Source organism: Sinohyriopsis cumingii, chromosome 3, assembly GCF_028554795.1.
Source record: "Sinohyriopsis cumingii isolate HCF-2022 chromosome 3, ASM2855479v2, whole genome shotgun sequence".
Classification (NCBI taxonomy): Eukaryota; Metazoa; Mollusca; class Bivalvia; order Unionida; family Unionidae; genus Sinohyriopsis; species Sinohyriopsis cumingii.
In genome coordinates this window covers 97,808,595-97,828,017 of record NC_142963.1, presented here as the reverse complement: position 1 = coordinate 97,828,017, position 19,423 = coordinate 97,808,595, and the positions used below count along the sequence as shown (strand labels likewise).

The window sequence follows — 19,423 nt, the reverse complement described above, 5'->3', positions numbered from 1 at the left end:
GTTTTTCATCAGATAAGTCAATTCTAATGATTTTCCCGCATTTATTATGTAACGTTTAATATATATTTTAATTTGTAGTTTTATTATTTTATAGTTGATAACCCAGAAGACCAAACGAGGTTTTACTATCTGACCCCCATGGTATTTATTTGTGAACAAATCCGTATAAGGATTGGGGTTTCTGGTTCTTGTGGCTTCTTCTGGATATTAGTGCCATAATCGCCTCCCCCCCTCGTTAAAATAAATTATTTGTCATTTATAATATTGACAGAAAATTAAATTCCTTTAGTCTTGAGAGTATATAGGAATTTCTTTTATGCCAACCTTTCAACGGATCCTTTTAGTTAGATGCACATTGAACCACCAGTAGAGAGATGGACACAATTTACAAACCACGTTTTAACATTCTACAGCAGCAGGGAAGTTCTACAGACCAGACCGTTCCACCAAAAATAACCCTTCTACGCAAACTTTCTCCGTACAACCCTCAGATTGCAAAAATAAACCTTACTGCGCAAATTAATCCGCGAAATTTCGACCAAGGATGCAATTTCAGGCATAAAAAAAAACAACAAAATTTGGGGGGGGGGGTATAGTAAAATTTGTTTGTGATTGCAAAATTGGGCTGCGGATACTAATTTTACTTCACAATAAAACAATATAGTTGAAAATAAGATGAGTCGAAAAGTTAGCACAGTTGGAGAGCCTCAATCTGCTAGATTAGCGCGAGAAGAATTAGCTGCAGTAAAGAAACTTATTCCGACGAAACGATTATTTAAAAAAAAAGTTCGTGAGTACGATGATGAGCAACATCATATTGGTGAAGTATCGTCAAAGTGGTTGAGTCCAGTCACCGGAGTTATTGAACAAGTCGCATTTGGCAAACAACAAAAAGATAAGGAACTTAGAGATCTCGGGTTTATTCCTATGATGAAAGATATTGAACAACACACTCGAGTGGTTCCGGGTCAACTGGATCAAATTCGTCAGGATCAAATAGATATACGGGAGCAGGCAAGAGCAAGACGAGAAAAATTTCAGGAAGAATTACGGCGTGCACGGGAACAAAGAGAAGCAGAAGAACAACAAGAACAACTGCAAATAGAAGAAGAACCGGATGAAGAAGAAGAACCAAAGGAAGAAGAAGAACCAAAGGGAGCAGAAAAACCAAAGGAAGAAGAAGAACCAAATAAAGCAGAAAAACCAAAAGAAAAGGTAGATCCTCTAGTTAAAATAAAAGAGTTATTTACAGATAATGGTTGGTCCACGATGTTACAACAAACTGAAAAATTTAAGGTAGATTTAAAAACTTTTGGGCAATTTGCGGAGGATACTTTTGATAGTAGGTCGGTTTTTTTAACAACATCTGGATTAAAAAAAAATAATACGCGAGATACTTGGTATAAATTGTTATTTCGAATTGCTTTTAAATCGGACCGAATATCAAAATCTAATGTGTTATTTACTGCTTATGCTGATGCTGCACGTAAACATTTTATTAATAAAACAAGTACGCCAGGATTGAAGAAAAAAACTAAGCTTGTTATATCACCAGATAAACCAGGGGAAATATTAATAAAAACAGCAAAATCAATAGTGGGAAGTTATCCTTTTGCTGTTTTTACAAGTGACGCAATTGATTACTTAAATAAATCGGAAGATAATTTGATTAAAGTTGCTAAAACCGGCTACGACGATAGGGCTGAATTTTTAATCAGTGAAATAGCTGCCAAGGAATATTCTAAAACGGATTGGCCCGCGATTGTGTATTTTGCCGCAAAGAAAAAAACTGTTAATTTAGATGATCCGGGTTATCTAAATTTTATAGAAAAATTAAAAAAATCAGAAAAACCAAGTGAGCCAGAAGAAGAAGAATTTGATTTGTTGGATTGGGAAAGTAGCCCAGAACCGAAAAAAGGAAGCGGATATACCATTTGCCCTAACAGCGTTGTCAATGACGTATCTCGCCTCGAAGTATTAATCGGAGGAAAACGAGCTGGAAATAACTCTCGCGAAATAATCAACGAAGCTTCGGATATTTGTCAGCGATTATTCCGTGGTGGTATCATTAATTCTCACATTTATAAGGAACTTATTGATGAACTCATCGATTAAAACAACACAATTGAAATAATATGATTGTTCATAAACATCAACGCAGACCAGCACCGGTCCGCATAGTAAACTCTAGATTGCCAGTATACCGATATATTCACGGTAATGGATTAGGCGATATCGTTGGAAGTCTTGTCACACGAGTAGCACCTAAAATTGGTCCTGCGATCAAACAATTAGGATTAAAAGCAATAGGAAAGATCGGCGAGACCGCTGTTTCTGGTATTGGCAATTTAGCTAGTAAAGGCTTCAGTGCTGTCAAAAGTAAAATATTAAATTTAATACGTAAAAAACGGCCCGTCAAATTACCTATCACCAGAGAAATGCCACCCGAAATTAGCAAAACCATAAACGAGGCAGCAAATAAGAAAATAAACGATCTAGCACAGGAAGTTGCTACTGCAAATCTTGTAAATGAAATTGCAAACACAAATCTAGCGCATAAAATTGCAAACACAAATCTTGGAAACACAAGTTTTATTTCAGGAGATGGTCTTCGTTTTAGACGATATCATTAATAATAATGTTTTCACAAGTGTCAAATGAAGTGTTTGACATGGACGAGCCTGTAGGTAGGGATACATCAGTGCGAGATTTCCAGTATTTCTCGTACGATACAGTTGAACCCAATTCAAGAAATCGGAAGGAAATTCAAGTTCACGATACAACAAGGTATTTCCTTCCATCTGAGGCATATATTGAATTTGTTGGAAAAATTGTAAAAAATGCTGATGGTACCAACTTTGACGCGGATTATAAGATAGGATTTGTTAACAATGGAATCATGGCATTATTCAAGAACGCTACTTATATGATCGATAGAAAAGAAATTGAATCAATCACGAATAATGTTGATATAGCAACGACGATCATAGGATTAGCCAGATACTCGGATGATTTTACCAGATCAGCCGGTCCTGGTATAATGTTTGCCAAGGATAATAGTGATTATCCTGATAATATTTCAATTACTTTTGGTGTACCAAATCTTGCTGCTGTTGCTAACCCCGCCACCGCCGTCCCTGTAGCACTTAGCATCAATGAAAATTACAATCTTGGATTTACCGCGCGAAAGAAAATGCTAGTTGGGCTTGAACGAAGATTTTCCTGTGCAATTCCGTTATCTCATATTTTTGGATTTTGCAGACATTTTAGAAAAGTTATTTACGGAGCGAAGCACACGATATCTTTCGTTCGAGATGCAAATGATGATAGAGCTATCTGGCGAGAAGATGGTCCAGATGCCGGCAAAGTTGTCCTTGAAAAATTTACTTTGTGGATGCCAGCGATAACACCATCGATGATCGCGGAGGAAAAATTATTGTCATTTATGAACCAAGGTGGAAAATCCATCATGTCCTGGTTGACAACGATGACCGACTCCTGTGATGTTAATATGAACGGAATTTTTACCTGGCGAATTGCTTCACAACAAGGCTCCTCCGCACCTAGGCATATCTTTGTTGCTCTCCAAAGTGCAACCAGATACGATCAAACTCACAGTCATATGATATTTGATCAATTCGAGGCAACAAACGTATCGTTGAGAATAAACGGTCAACAAGAGCCAATCGAGGAAATAGCTATCAATTTTACTCAATATTCCACGGCACGTGCGTATCATCGATTACTAAGTTTCATGGGCCGCGATCAAAATATTGATACTGGATTGCAAATATCACAACTAGATTTTAATACTCTCTATCCTATCTATTACTTTTCCCTGGAACATCTTGATTTGGTAAAACAATCAGTTGTCGATATTCATTTCAAAGCCAGAATTAACACAGGAGGAAACGCAAGAGCCATCGCAGTTATTCTTAGTGATAGAACGATGATCTTGGAAGGCATCAGTGGTAGAATGAGAGTCATCGATGCGCCCGTGGAAAATATGTGATAAAATCTAAATTTAGATAAAGTGATTATTAATATGCCATACGAGCACGTCAACGTAACTCTGACTCCAGGTCAGATAAAAAAAACTCCAAGCAGCAACAACAGCACGACGAGGTTTGAAATTAATCTTGAAAAATAATCAGATTCACGGTGGACCTAACAAACTATCACTAACACGAGGCCAGCATGGACGATTTGCCAAAGCCAGATCAATGAATTCCGGTGTTCATGTAACTCTCTCCATTGGCGCAGTGAAAGACATGGTCAAGGTAGGTGGGTTCCTTCCTTTCCTGTTGCCTTTATTAGCTCCGTTAATAACAGGCGCATTATCAGCAACGGCTGGATTTGGAGTTAAAAAATTATTAGATAAAGTTACCGGAGGAAAATACGGCAAAAAAAAATATCATCGCGGATCCGGCCTAAGACTAGGGCGACCTCCACCAATATACGGATCCGGCCTAAGATCATCACGCCATCATCGAATTTAGATTTAATCAGCGAAGCAAAGAAAAAGAAAATAAAATTTTTCAGAGGCGTGTTTATGCGAGATCAACTACCAGACAAACCAAACTCTACCGAGACAGGAATAATAAATCTCGATAAAAATTCCGGCCCTGGCACTCACTGGGTTGCCTACGCGATTAATCCTCGCGAAGTCATTTATTTTGATTCGTACGGACTAGCACCACCGAACGAATTTTTCAAATACATCTCCTCGCTGAAACTTCCAGTTTGGTATTCAACGCTTCCAACACAAACATTAACAGACCCACCAATATGCGGTCCAGAATCAATTAACGTTCTAGATGCAATTTCAAAATCATCCCGCCCTTATAACAAAATTTTATTTGAATATACCGTAGATAAATATCATGGTTGACATTTACGGTAGATCTCTCTTCAGGAAGAAAAAAACAGATGAAGAAGAAGACATTGACAAATCAAAGTTTGCAACCAAGAGTGATATTAACAATCTTCTATCGTTGGCAGATATAAATCCCGGTGAGATTGCTATTTTTCAGAATACCGAAGGGCGATTACAAACTAGTAACGTTAAAATAGCTGATATAATCAAACGAGACGAATATAACGAGCGCATTAATCAATTTACCCAATTATCGAATTCGGTGACAAAATATGTCAATGACATCAATAATATTATCGCGAATTTACCATCAAAGGCAAATATCGCGGACGTAGAAAAATCCGATAAAGATCTATCAGCGACGCTGTTGTTAAAGTTGGATAAAGCAGTCTATGACGAAGATCAAGAAAAACTTACAAAACAACTAACCAAACTAACTAACGATCTTAAAAAACTCGATGAAACCTTAAAACAACTTATCAAGAAAGTTGATGAGAACACAAAAAAAACTACTGATACTTCATTCGTCGCAGATCAACTAACAAAGAAAAAGGTTGATCAGAAATTACATGATAATCTCATCGATAGGGTAAATAAAATCAACGAAGATATTACTAATATTATCGCCGACGTTACTGAAATAAAAAACATAACCGAACAAAAAAGCGATAAAATACTATACGACGATCTTATCAAGAAAACAAAATCCATCAACGATGATATCGCCAAAATTAACAACGACGTTAAAGCGGTTCGTGAATTATCACGTCAATGTGACGACGATCTTATCAAGAAAACAAAATCCATCAACGATGATATCGCCAAAATCAACAGCGACGTTGAAGCTGTTCGTGGATTAGCGAATCAAAAAATTGATAAAACATCACATGACGAGAAAACAAAGAAAATCAATGAGGATATCGCTCAAATCAACAAAGATATTATCGCGGTTCGTGAATTAGTGCAGCAAAAAATTGACGAGAAAACAAAGAAAATCAACGAAGACATTAACGCAGTACGCCAAATCGCAAATGAAAAAATTGATAAAAAATCACATGACGATCTTGGTGAAAAATTAACAAGAACCACTAGAGATGTTACTGGCATTCTCGCAGATATTAACGTAGTTCGTGGATTAGCGAATCAAAAAGTTGATAAAACATTACACGACGAGAAAACAAAGAAAATCAGTGAGGATATTACTAAAATTAGTAAAGCCGTTGAAACAATTCATGAATTAACAAATCAAAAAGTTGATAAAACATTACACGACGAAAAAACAAAGAAAATCGGTGAAGATATCGCCAAAATCAGTAAGGACGTTGAAGCTGTTCGTGGATTAGCAAATCAAAAAGTTGATAAAACATTACACGACGAAAAAACAAAGAAAATAGGTGAGAATATTACTAAAATCAGTAAAGAAGTTGAAACAATTCATGGATTAACACATCAAAAAGTTGATAAAACATCACATGATGATCTTAACGAAAAACTAACAAGAATTACCAGGGATATTAATGGTGTTCTTGCCGACATTACCAAGATAAATACCTCAATAGGTGAAAAAGTCGATAAATTATTACACAACGGGAAAATAAAGGAAATTGATGATAATATTAACGCAGTTCGTGGATTAGCGAATCAAAAAGTTGATAAAACATTACACGACGAGAAAACAAAGAAAATCGGTGAGGATATTACTAAAATCAGTAAGGACGTTGAAACAGTTCGTGGATTAGCGAATCAAAAAGTTGATAAAACATTACACGACGAAAAAACAAAGAAAATTGATGAAGATATTAACGCGGTACGTCAAATCGCAAATCAAAAAATTGATAAATCATTACACGACGAGAAAACAAAGAAAATTGATGAAGATATTACTAAAATCAGTAAGGACGTTGAAACAGTTCGTGGATTAGCGAATCAAAAAGTTGATAAAACATCACATGATGAGAAAACAAAGAAAATTGATGAAGATATTGCTCAAATCAATAAAAACGTTGAAACAGTTCGTGGATTAGCAAATCAAAAAGTTGATAAATCATTACACGACGAGAAAACAAAGAAAATCGATGAAGATATTACTAAAATTAACAGCGACATTGAAATTGTGCGTCAGATTGTAACTGAAAAAGTTGATAAAACATTACACGACGAGAAAACAAAGAAAATCGATGAGGATATTAACGCAGTTCGCCAAATTGCAAATAAAAAAGTTGATAAAACAGTACATGATATTTTCCAGAAAAGAACAAAGAAAATCAGCGATGATATTCTCGCAGATGTCACCAAGATAAACACCGCAATAAGTGAAAAAGTCGATAAAAAGACCGTCGATGATATCAATGAAAAAGTAAAATCTATCAACGAGGAAATTACCAAGATAAATGCGGCAGTTGATAAAAAGACCGTCGATGATATCAATGAGAAAGTAAACTCTATCAACGAGGAAATTACCAAGATAAATACGGCAATGGGAGAAAAAGTCGATACAACAGCTTTTGAACATTATGCGTTACGTATCTCATTGTTGTTAGACAAACTCAATGAAGAAATTGGCCAAAAGGTTGATACAACATTGTACGACAGAGAAATTCAAAATATCAACACAAAACTATCACCGCTGAATAATATTCCTACATTGGCACGTATTTCGATACCTGATGAAGTAGTAACAAAAAATTTGTCTTGTTTTGTACCGTTTGTGGCTCACGATTATAACAAATTTTGGACACTTCATGATGATGAATTTACATTCACTCCGCAAATTAGTGGCATATATCGAATATACGTTATCTCACAGACAACTTTTATAATACAAGCAAAAGATCGTGAAGTTCGTACATATTATCCTGGATTTTACATTATTCACATGGAAGCAAATGTCGCTAAAACTTTCATATTAACACCACCAGATAGAACCACCACGATACCATCTAGTTATAGCATAATTTTCGAATATTTAACTCGCTGATTTTCAACTTGGGAAAATTAACCCAACCCAATTGGTTAGATAAATAACTAATAAATGACCGCATCGGATTACCGATACAATCAGGCGCGATCATGGCAGGATTCGTTGCGAAAACTACTTGACAATTATCAAATAAAAATAAAGAAATACCAGCGCAGATTAGTTACCATTGATATCGCTGTTTATGCTGCGTCCGCTATAATCGCCGGTGCTGGAATTGTTTTATCCGTGGTAACAACAATCGCGCCAATCGTAGCAACGATAATAATCTCGTCAACAACAACAATAGCCGGTGTTCTCAATATCATTGCGAGAAAATTATCCTCGTGCACAAGCGAGAAACTATTATCGTATAAAAACAAACTAACTAAAATTAACGACGCGTATTCGAAATTATCATCGCTGATTTCTGCAAGTCTCAACGACGGCGTTATATCCGATCTAGAATTTTATTCAATGATCGGCATTTACTCGGAGATTGAACAGATAAATACTAATAATGTCCGAGTTGACCCAGATCGCGACAAACACGACACCGCCAACAACAACGTTAATATCGCTAAGCTCAACGAAACCCGAATTTAACATTGAATTTCCAACTCCAATTAGCGTCAAGGAAATAGCGCTGATACAACTTCGTGTTTACAACAGCTGGCCTAATATCAGATCGAAATCATTCGGCAATTTATTATCAAACAATTCACTTGTTATCGCTGATAAAAAACACGCCGATGGAACTCCTAGTTGGTTTGTCGTTAGTATACCAACGGGCAGTTATGAAATTGAACAGATTGATAAAGAATTCAACAATAGAATATCGAATATTACTGGCGATGCTAATCCAGGAATAAAAATACTGCCTCACGAACCAACGTTATCATCAATCATTGAAATAAAATCGCCGTATATGGTAGATATTTACCGTTCATCGATCAGGACCGTATTGGGTTGGCCTGATATTCCGCCTGGTAGAATAACAACACCAGAACCGGCGAAGACGGACTTTATCAGCAATAAAAAAGACTACCACGGAATCGACCTGGATTTTACTGGTCAGTATGAAAAAATGAAGGCTAATTCTGATTTTTCTTCAGGGTCAGTTGCTGAGTTGGATTTGTTTGAGGATAGCGTTACAATATTATTCGTTAAAATTATCGACAAATACGAAGAACAAAAGAATCTTCTGGAACATTATTTCCAAGAATGCATATTTAACGTACAAAATTCGTGTAACGAAATTATAATAACAATAGAGCGGATAAATAAAATAGCCGCTGATATGGAACTTATTAACAACCTAGCAACAGGTTATATACAAAACAGCGCTGTCTTTGGTATAGGCTTTATTATTAACGCGTTTATGCAACGGCATAATCTAACCGAAAGGACGTTGCCAAATTATAAATTTCCCGGCTATAACGTTAATGAGATGAGAAAATTTGTCACTGATACGACTGATAGGTTATTTCCTAAATTACACGACGCATGGGTTAGGAAGAAATCACAAGCAGAAACAATTTTGACTCATGATAATGATGGACTTGGACAAGGGCGTCATATTTCTCCTGGCATTGTTAATATAACTGACGTTATCGCTGTTTATCTTCATGCTGATGTTGTAGAAGGAAGTTATAATGTTGATCCTGCATTATCAAAAGCGGAGCAGGGGTTTATATTATATACATTTTCTCCTAACGTCTCTCCGGGTTATTTGATAATAAAAGAGCCAGTTAATCCGTTTTACCTGCGATGTCATAATCGTTTTTTATCAAGAATAAATTTCAAAATAACAAATCAAGATGGAAATTTACTTGATATTCGTGGAGAAACATTAAATATCAATTTATTGGTGAAATCGTAAATTTTCAAGTCTGTATACCAGGAAAAAAACAACAAAAAAAAATGATAAAACCCAGGAGAATTTTTCAAAATTAATCTTTTTTTTTATTTTGCAAAATGGTGGAGTATAATTTATACCGCGTTGTTTTTAGGAATCAAAGATTCCTTAATTTTGTTTTCATCAACAAGCCTTTTCAAATGTCTGACACGAGAGCTTGTAATTTTTCTTGATTCGTATGCGTCAGATAAAATCAATCTAGCTTTTTCTACTAGCGTTGATAATTTAACAAAATCCTCGATGTGATCATCACTGACTGTTGCAAGTGATTGGTACATTGCAATCTGAATTTTCTTTATTAATTTATATTCGGATGGTAGGGTATATTTGTATTCGAGTCTCCCTAGGATAATTGTTTCGAATTCTGATCGGATTTTGTTCATGTCTAAATCCGATGGGAGATCTATCTTTCTTTTCAGATTGTTAATCTCTCCAATGATATCGTTTATAATCTGCTCGTCCATTATATTAATTTTGTGGTATTTAATTATTCTTCGTCACTTTCCGAATCAAACACCATTGGTATATAGGAAAATCTGAGCCAAGTTTTAAGATTGTAGGAAAACGTTGCATGAATTATTCCCTCTGCTACAAATCGCACTGATGCTGTATTAATATTATAATATTTCGCAGCAGCTCCCATCGACTCGAATGTAAGCCTCTCTCCTGTTTCCTGATTTATCGATTCGACGGCTTTGGCGTATTTGAGATGTCTACCGGAATTACCGGAGGAACAATTTTCACTCTGAGTTATCTCTCGAAGATTAGATAATTCATTATTAAGTTTATTACCATCAATGTGATCGATAACAAGTCCGATTCCTATCGATCCACGATAGCATTCATAAATGAATCTGTGGTTGAAATAACACATCCCTCTTTGTTTATTTGTTTTGTGGACAGTAAACATAAGATAACCCGAATTACAAATATTACCAACACGATTCTTTGTTCTGATATTTCTCACATTTCCATCGGTAGATGCTTCGTAACCATCAATGGTGGGATGTGATTTATACTCGTTCATGGGAATCGTTGATTTGTGATTCATATACTATATTCTCTTTGTTTAAATCATAATTTGCTTTGAAACGATTAATATAATCTTCTTCACAAGATATTACTGAGGAAGCTCTTTTTTCATAATATCTTCGTAATTCACGATAATTTTTCCCTCCACAGGAGAAACATAATCGAGTTTTTCCTCGAATTCCAACTTGGCAAACTAAACATCGCTGTGGTCCCTTATTGCCTCGTCGAATTTCGTATATGTGAGCTCCACAGTATTCACCTCTGCAGGATTTATCACACGACTTTGTTGATCCAACTATTATCCATGAACATTGATTCATTATAATTTAAACATTTGTCTAAAATATAATAATGGATTTGTTTGATCTTGATGAGGCAGAATTTATCATTCCAGAGGTTGATCGTGCGAAGAAGGAATTTTTCGATGATGGAGCGATTCATACTTGGTCGACGTGGAAAACTAACTTCATTGATGCTACGATGAATTTGGAACGAGCGAAAAAGATAATCGAACATATAAAAAATTCGCATAAAGAAGAGCGATTTATCTTTGGAATAAAATTTATTGCACAAATGCCGGACGACAATTGGATAATTCGTGATAAACGAGATCCAGTACGCGGCGGTAAGAAAAATGTTGTTCTTGATAAGAATTCGAAACCAGGATTGTTATTAGGGATTGATGGTCCTTATTATGTTAGGGCGTATCCATATAGTGCTGTTGTTTATGGAATTTATCGGCTGAATAATAATCCTGATGCGAAAAATCTACCTGCGATGAAAGAATCACCGATGATAAACTGTGTAGCTGAGCGAGTTATCGAACACATGAAAAACGCTCGTCGTGGATCTGGTCTGACCCAATTGAGATTGGATAAAATTAATTCATGGGCAAAGACAGTTGCTGATGGTGCATCGATTGATGATGTTGCTGCGTTGAGTAAAAAACTTAAATTTCCTATTACGGTTAAAACACTATCGGGCGAAATATTATATTCATCGCCATATAGTTCTCGAGGAACACCAATCGAAATTGTTGATCATAATTCACATGCGTGGTCGCAGTCAGTAATGATATTCCCGAAGAATCGTTCTGTTAAATTTTATCCCGTGGAATCCGGAAAAGACAACTCTGATGCAATGTTTAGGTATATCAAACTATTAGCCAAATCCGATCCAATATCGATTTGGTTATTCTCAAGTGAAGAAAGATACGATCAGTTTATATTGCCACGTGGAGATATTTACCGTGATGAAATACTGCACGAATCAATGAAAAATATCGCGGTGAAGTATTCATTAAATCCGGATCAGTTATTAACAAACTGCTTTACTGTTCCGTCTGTTGCTGCTCATGCTGCTAGAGAAAGAAACTCGTGGAAACCTACAAGGAATGAGTTTCTCAATGATATTCAACTTAGTTGTATAGAATACGGCCACGGAGGATTATGGAATACCAAATATTATTTCGAAGATATGATTTCCGTTGATATGAGCGCATGCTATCCTGGAAGTTTCCTTGGGTATGGTGATTGTACGGATTATTTTGCTAAATTTGGCCATCCTACCAACGAGATGACGAGAGTTGCAATTAACGGACCGTTACCTGATTTTGTTATGACAGGATTCGCTCATGTTACTTCGTTCGAACTTGCTGAAAATTTGCATAGGATTTGTTATATTTGGTTTGGTCGGCATTTATCTCAGCGAAGATGGGTCCCTATAGTGCTGTTGAGATATATGCTGGATTCGTCGATGTTAATATCATTGACGGTAAGTGAAGCGATTATATCGTATAGGAAACAAATTGAAGTGTGGTTACCCACGGATTGTGAAAACGCGAAGGATATCGGAAGGAAAATTATTGGTAAATTTACTCAAGGAGGATCAGTTGATCATAAACATCGCCACGCTAGGTTGTTTATTAATGATGCCGAGATGGACTTTATTATTGCAGATACAGTATCGCGTGGAATATTCTGCAACAGAGAAAATGTTATTATTGATGGAGAAAAATTGGGTACAGTGATCACTTATCTTGATGGAGAGTCAGCGCAGTATACTCATCTAAGATCATCGATGCTCGCCTATGTGAGTATTAATTTACTGTCGATGATAAATAAATTTTCTGATATCGCGGTAAGAGTTGCAACGGACTCGTTTTATATCGATAAAAAATTTCAGTGTAGGTTGGCGAATTTAATCGCCGATGGTTCCTGGGGAACTTGGAGAATAAAGAACGAGGATATTCTAGATTATTGTGAAGACGCTGATGTGGAAGATTGCGATAAGTTTCATAAAGACCAATGCGATGAAGTATCAACAGCAGCATCTGCGTTCGATCCGATTTCACGAAACAAATTTGTTTACCTAAATGGCCCTGGCGGTAGCGGTAAAACAACACGAGCAATAAATTTATTTGCGAAATCTGATATGATCGTGTTAACTCCAACTCACAGGTTAGCGCGAGAAATAAGACAACGCGGCGTTAATTCTTGTACGTATCATAGTTATTTCAAATACAGCGGTGGATTATGGGATCCGGCCCGCATGGGAAACAAATATATCAACAAGATTATAATATTTGATGAAATTTGCACAGTAAGTCTCGTCACGCTAAAATCATTCCTAAGCTGGCTAGAAGAGAAAAACACCGCAGTGATAATGTGCGGAGATCACGGTCAACCGGACCCTATTGATGGTGAATCTCCTCACAGGTGGCTTAGAAACTTTGTAGATTATTATGAAGAGGTTGATGCTGATTATAGATCTAATGATATTTTACTGACCGAATTTAAAAAAACGATTCGGTTACAACCTAATAAGTTTCAATGTGATGTAATGAGAAAAATAATTGACGAAACTTCGATGGATAATTTTCTAAATTTGTGGCGTCCAGATCATCTGATTGTTGCTAGCAGAAAAATTATTCGCGATGCTATTCAGGAAATGCTATTCAAACTTCATTGTGAGAAATTTCCAACATTGCAGGTACCGTTGTGCTACAGACCCGCTGATACTAGGAAACAAAATATTAATGTTATTTTACCATGTGGAGAAGAAAAAAAATTAGTTTTGAACGATATTATTTTCGTTGATATTAATCTTGTTAATGATGCGATAAACGCGGAAAAATCTCCATGGAAACTTGGATACGCAGCAACGATACATTCATCGCAGGGATTAACAGTAGATGGCCAGGTCTGGATTGTTGATGATAGAATTTCCTGGTCGAATTTAGTTTATTTGGCCGTGTCTCGAGTAAGAAAATTGTCCCAGTTAGGTAGAATTAAATTTCACATAAGTGACGATGGCGGTAATTGAGTATCCTTCGGTATTATTTGTAATTCCTCCTTGGTAAATCCGCGTTGTGGAGCTAGTGAATCTAGAAAATAAATTGCTGGCCTTCCTGATGATCTTGTTACGGCCGATATTTTGTGTGTTGTAACGCTCCAAGTTGGATCGGTTGCTCTTTTTCTGCCGCCCTCAGCTTCTCCTTCCTTATACAAATACCTGACAATAACATTACCTAGCACAGGCGGAATAGTAGAACTTCGTTTTAGTGGTATATTTGTCTTTGTAATTGCAATTGCGGGCTTCATTGATATTGTTCGTGTTACTTCATTATTTAGTGCGTTAATCACGTGAGGTAATCTTGTTGCCCAATCGTGAGATCGATTATCCTGGATAAATTCTCTCGCGTACTGATATCCGAATAATCGTTCCGCTAGTGTTTTGTTGAATCTTTCAACAATAGCCTGACTACGATGAACACCAACTATGCCACGTCGGATTTTAACATTATTCTTTTTCATCAATGAAGTAACCGCACCAAGAAATTCTCGTCCTGGATCAATCTGAAGAAGCTTTGGCCATGTTAGTGGAGATCGAGAATAAATTCTCTCAAATGCTTTTGCTATTTCCGTTGCTGTTTTATTTGATAATGGTTCTGCTTCTTTGTATCTGCTAGCAATATCAACAATAGTTAGTACGTATTTGTATGTGACTCCATCAACGGTATCGTGAGGAAGAAACATTAAATCTGCCTGATGAACTTCGTTAGGGACACTGACGGAAAAACTCGCATATGGTATTTTCTTAGGTGGAGGAAGATAAATTTGCCAAATTGCTTGTTTTGATAACCATGATGCAGCGGTGGATTGTTTTACTTTTGCTGCCTTGGCAAGTTTGGCTATTGCTGATTTTCCTCGCCAGAATCCTTGCGGAGAATAATATATTTGCTCCATTATAAATTACTAGCACCGAGTACTAATTTACCTTTCATTGCTCCTTTTATCAACCAAGTTGCTAATTTCTCTCTGAATTTTTTATTAGGTACTGCGTCTATTGCGTGAATTAGTTTCACATCAGCAAGATGTCGTTGTTCTAAATCTCCGCTACGATATGCAAGATCGTGATAGTAGCATGCGTTATCGATGGCATTTACTGGCTCTTCTCCAGGTTTTGGTTGATTATTACCATTAAGTCTTATATCGAGCCTTGTACCAGGTCCGCAGTAGTTGTATCCTGGCAAATGCTTTTCTCCGGGATATTTCGCCCAAGGCAATCCTGGTAGATTTTTCATGGAGGCGGCAATGTCTCCTCCGGTTCTTCTATCTTTTTTTTAACAAATCTGTATTTGCTTGTTCCACAAACTGCGCATTCACCTCTGATCGCATTCCTGTTGTTGCGTGTAACGACTTCGATTGGATTTAGCGTAGCAGTTCGAGTGCGACACTTAACACAATATGAATCCATAATATTCTAATAACATGAATGTAATTGATTTTTCAGCCACGAAAAAACGCGAGCAAGTAAAACACACCGCGGCATTACCAAATTCGATAAGAATGATAATCATTGGACCGTCGGGATCTGGAAAGACGCAATTGTTGTTAAATTTGATAATGAGATGGTTGAAATGGGATAAATTGTATTTGGTTGCGCCATCTGTTGATGATCAGCGATGTTATCAGGTACTAAAGGAATTTAGCGATAATACTGAGGATGGCACAATAGAATTTATAACGGACATCAATGAAGCTCCATCAGTGGAAAGTTTAAATGGTGATGTTAATAATCTTGTCGTATTTGATGATGTGATGCTGGATAAGCAAACTAACCCAGCTAGGATATTCTCGCGTGGCCGACATAAGAACACCGATGTGATTTACGTGACGCAGCGATATACGCAAATTCCAAAGGTGATCAGAGATAATTGTAATATCTTATCGGTATTCAATGGCGTTGATACTCACACGCTGAGGAATATCCATCAGACTTGGTGTAACGGCGATATGGATATAAATAAATTTAAAAATTTCTTCAGTCACGCTCAGGCAACGCCGCATGGTTTTGTCACGATTAATCTTCATGATCCACGTAGCAGGTATCGAGTCGGTCTTGATCAGATTTACTCATAAAATTGCAGCCCAATTTTGCAATCACAAACAAATTTTACTATACCCCCCCCCCAAATTTTGTTGTTTTTTTTTATGCCTGAAATTGCATCCTTGGTCGAAATTTCGCGGATTAATTTGCGCAGTAAGGTTTATTTTTGCAATCTGAGGGTTGTACGGAGAAAGTTTGCGTAGAAGGGTTATTTTTGGTGGAACGGTCTGGTCTGTAGAACTTCCCTGCTGCAAGTTATGCTGAACTGGATCATTTGATTTGATCGTCGACAATCCAGAAGCGCTTGGGATACCATATAGTTAATCCTTTTGAGATTTATGCCGTTCTTGACAAACCAAGACGCCATGCTTTCGTCGGTCTTGACGTTTTTCATCAGATAAGTCAATTCTAATGATTTTCCCGCATTTATTATGTAACGTTTAATATATATTTTAATTTGTAGTTTTATTATTTTATAGTTGATAACCCAGAAGACCAAACGAGGTTTTACTATCTGACCCCCATGGTATTTATTTGTGAACAAATCCGTATAAGGATTGGGGTTTCTGGTTCTTGTGGCTTCTTCTGGATATTAGTGCCATAATCGCCTCCCCCCCTCGTTAAAATAAATTATTTGTCATTTATAATATTGACAGAAAATTAAATTCCTTTAGTCTTGAGAGTATATAGGAATTTCTTTTATGCCAACCTTTCAACGGATCCTTTTAGTTAGATGCACATTGAACCACCAGTAGAGAGATGGACACAATTTACAAACCACGTTTTAACATTCTACTGATTTCAGTGTACAATATATTAGTTCATCTTAACCTTCTCTAAATTATGTTTTCTTTCCTATGACATGTTTACGATCTGTTGTCCTCATTGATAAAGTTAATCAAAAAACCTAATAGGATAAAATTTATAGAAAACTTACCCATGTTTATAATCCCTGTCCGTCCTTAGTGCTTATCTAGGATGAAAGGAAGTCGCTTATCTGACTGGTGTACAAAGGTGTAGCACCTGTTTAAACAGATGTCAGCCGAAGTGGAGAGAGCTAGATTTTATCTTACAATCTGTCTGTCTGTCCCCAATCTCTCTCTTTCTCTCTCTCTCTCTCTCTCTCTCTCTCTCTCTCTCTCTCTCTCTCTCTCTCGACCGCTCCGGTGGCCTAGTAATTAGAGCGTCCACCTCGGATGCGGGACGTAGTGGGTTCGATACCCGGCCGAGTCATACCAAAGAGTTAAAAAAATGGTACTAGCAGTTGCCTCGCTTGGCGCTCAGCATTAAGAGGTTAGTGTTAGGACTAGTCGGCCTGGTGTCAGGACAATGTGACTGGGTGGGACATCATGTTACATGTCTGCGGCATGATGCCCCAGTGCTAGATATCACTATAAACTGTCACACACAGACACCGTAGCGATATGACTGAAAAATTGTTAAAGCTTCGTTAAAAATCAAAATCACACACACACACACTACCTCTCGTTCTCTCTCTCTCTCTCTCCCTCTCTCTCTCTCTCCAATTATTGTATATTGGTTAGTACCAAAGTTTCAGATGTGCTAATAACTTACAATCATAATACATATGATGATGGTGAAAATAATTGTTTAATTTTCCAAGAATGGAAATATTACCATCACTGTTCTCTAAGTGACATGTTTTCGGTCACACTCGTCCAGATTGAAAAATAGCCACAACATATTATTAACATCTGGCCTAAGTGGTTAGATCGTCCACCTTGGATGCAGGAGGTAGTGGGTTCGAAACTTGTCCGAGTCATACATAATACTTATAAAATGGTAATATCAACTGCCTAGCTTGTCGCTCATCATTAAGGGTTAGTGTTAGTTCTAATCAGACTGGTGTCCGGACAATGCGACTAGGTGAGACACGTTGCTACTTGCCTGCGGCAAATTTCCCCAGTGCTAGACATCACATAAACTGCCACACTGCAGACATTGTAGCTATATAACTAAGATTTTACCTCCTCCCCCTAAACGTAATGCTACTATAGTGAATGTATTATTAGTACTGGGAGCAAAATACTTCTGATTAGCACTTTGTGTTTCCAGTGAATAACAATTTGTTTAAATAAAACAACCCATGTGAAAAATTGAACACAGCAAGATTCATTCTGGTTCATATGTTAAGGCAAGACTGAGTAATATTTAGATAAACAATATTAATTACCCCGCTACGTGACCTATAGCCTCACGACAATGATCAGACTTTACAAAAGCAACGTAAAGTCGTACTTTTATACGGCTTTGAGTGTCAGAGAGTAGTGAAGACAGACATGGACAAAATAAAATCATTTCACAATAGTTGCCTCAGCAACATTTATTGGTTAAACAAGATCTCCAATGTGAACCTATATAATAAGACTAAAGTACCGTTCATGGAAATCAAAACGCGCAGGAGTAAATAGCTCGGGCGCGTAATGATGATGCCCCAATACCGGAGGCCCAAAGTACCCTTCAGGTGATACCAGCTGGTAAGTATAAATGTGGACGGACAAGGATAACCTGGCGAAGGACAGTGATGACCAAGCTGGAATAGATGGGACTTTCCTGGGATGAGGTATGAAGAGGACTAACTAACTACTTGATCTACATCGCAATTACCTTTTTTTGGGAAATACTCTCATTTAATGTTCTATTCTAAAAGAGTCTAAGTCAGTATCAAGGCTGTACCCTTTAACTTAATATTATTTTTGACCTTGTCAAAAGTCAACTTCATAGTGAATGTATGTATGTATGTATATATATATATATATATATATATATATATATATATATATATATATATATATATATATATATATATATATATATATATATATACATACATATATGTGTGTGTGTGTGTGTGTGTGTGTGTCTATTAATAACATAATTTAAGTCACTTACTTTCTTTTCAACTGCATAAGTACTACAATACCTAGCCTGAAGAGGATAATGAGGTAAGAGAGCTATAACTCTATCACCAGGATTTAAACTCCTTCTTTTGTATTTTTGTCATACCTTAATTTCATTTTTGACTGAGTAGAACGAAGATCAATTCTTGCAGCTTCACAAGCCTTCGACAAACTATTTTTGAAATCAGAAACATAGTCTAGGTAGATAAAAGTTTTAAAATTTTCAGTTAAAAGAAGTTTCTCTTTAATAACGTAAATGGTCTACCGACAGTATATTCAACTACTAGTTCTAAAAGACTAAATCCTGATGATTCTTGAACTGATTCCAT

The 19,423-nt window shown here is 36.6% G+C and overlaps 1 protein-coding gene across 2 annotated transcripts in view; it reads right to left on the bottom strand.

The window, feature by feature from the left end:
* LOC149803361 (uncharacterized) overlaps nucleotides 1-17,166 on the bottom strand; it is a 102,836-nt gene extending 85,670 nt beyond the window's left edge. Inside the window, exon 1 of one of the 2 annotated variants that reach the window (XM_089953062.1) lies at nucleotides 17,111-17,166. In XM_089953062.1, coding sequence (XP_089809188.1) covers nucleotides 17,111-17,114 — 4 coding nt within the window. In that variant the 5' untranslated portion in view covers nucleotides 17,115-17,166. The remainder of the gene's footprint in view (nucleotides 1-17,110) is intronic. The other variant, XM_089953064.1, reaches the window with a different exon arrangement.
* Nucleotides 17,167-19,423: the final 2,257 nt, after the last annotated feature.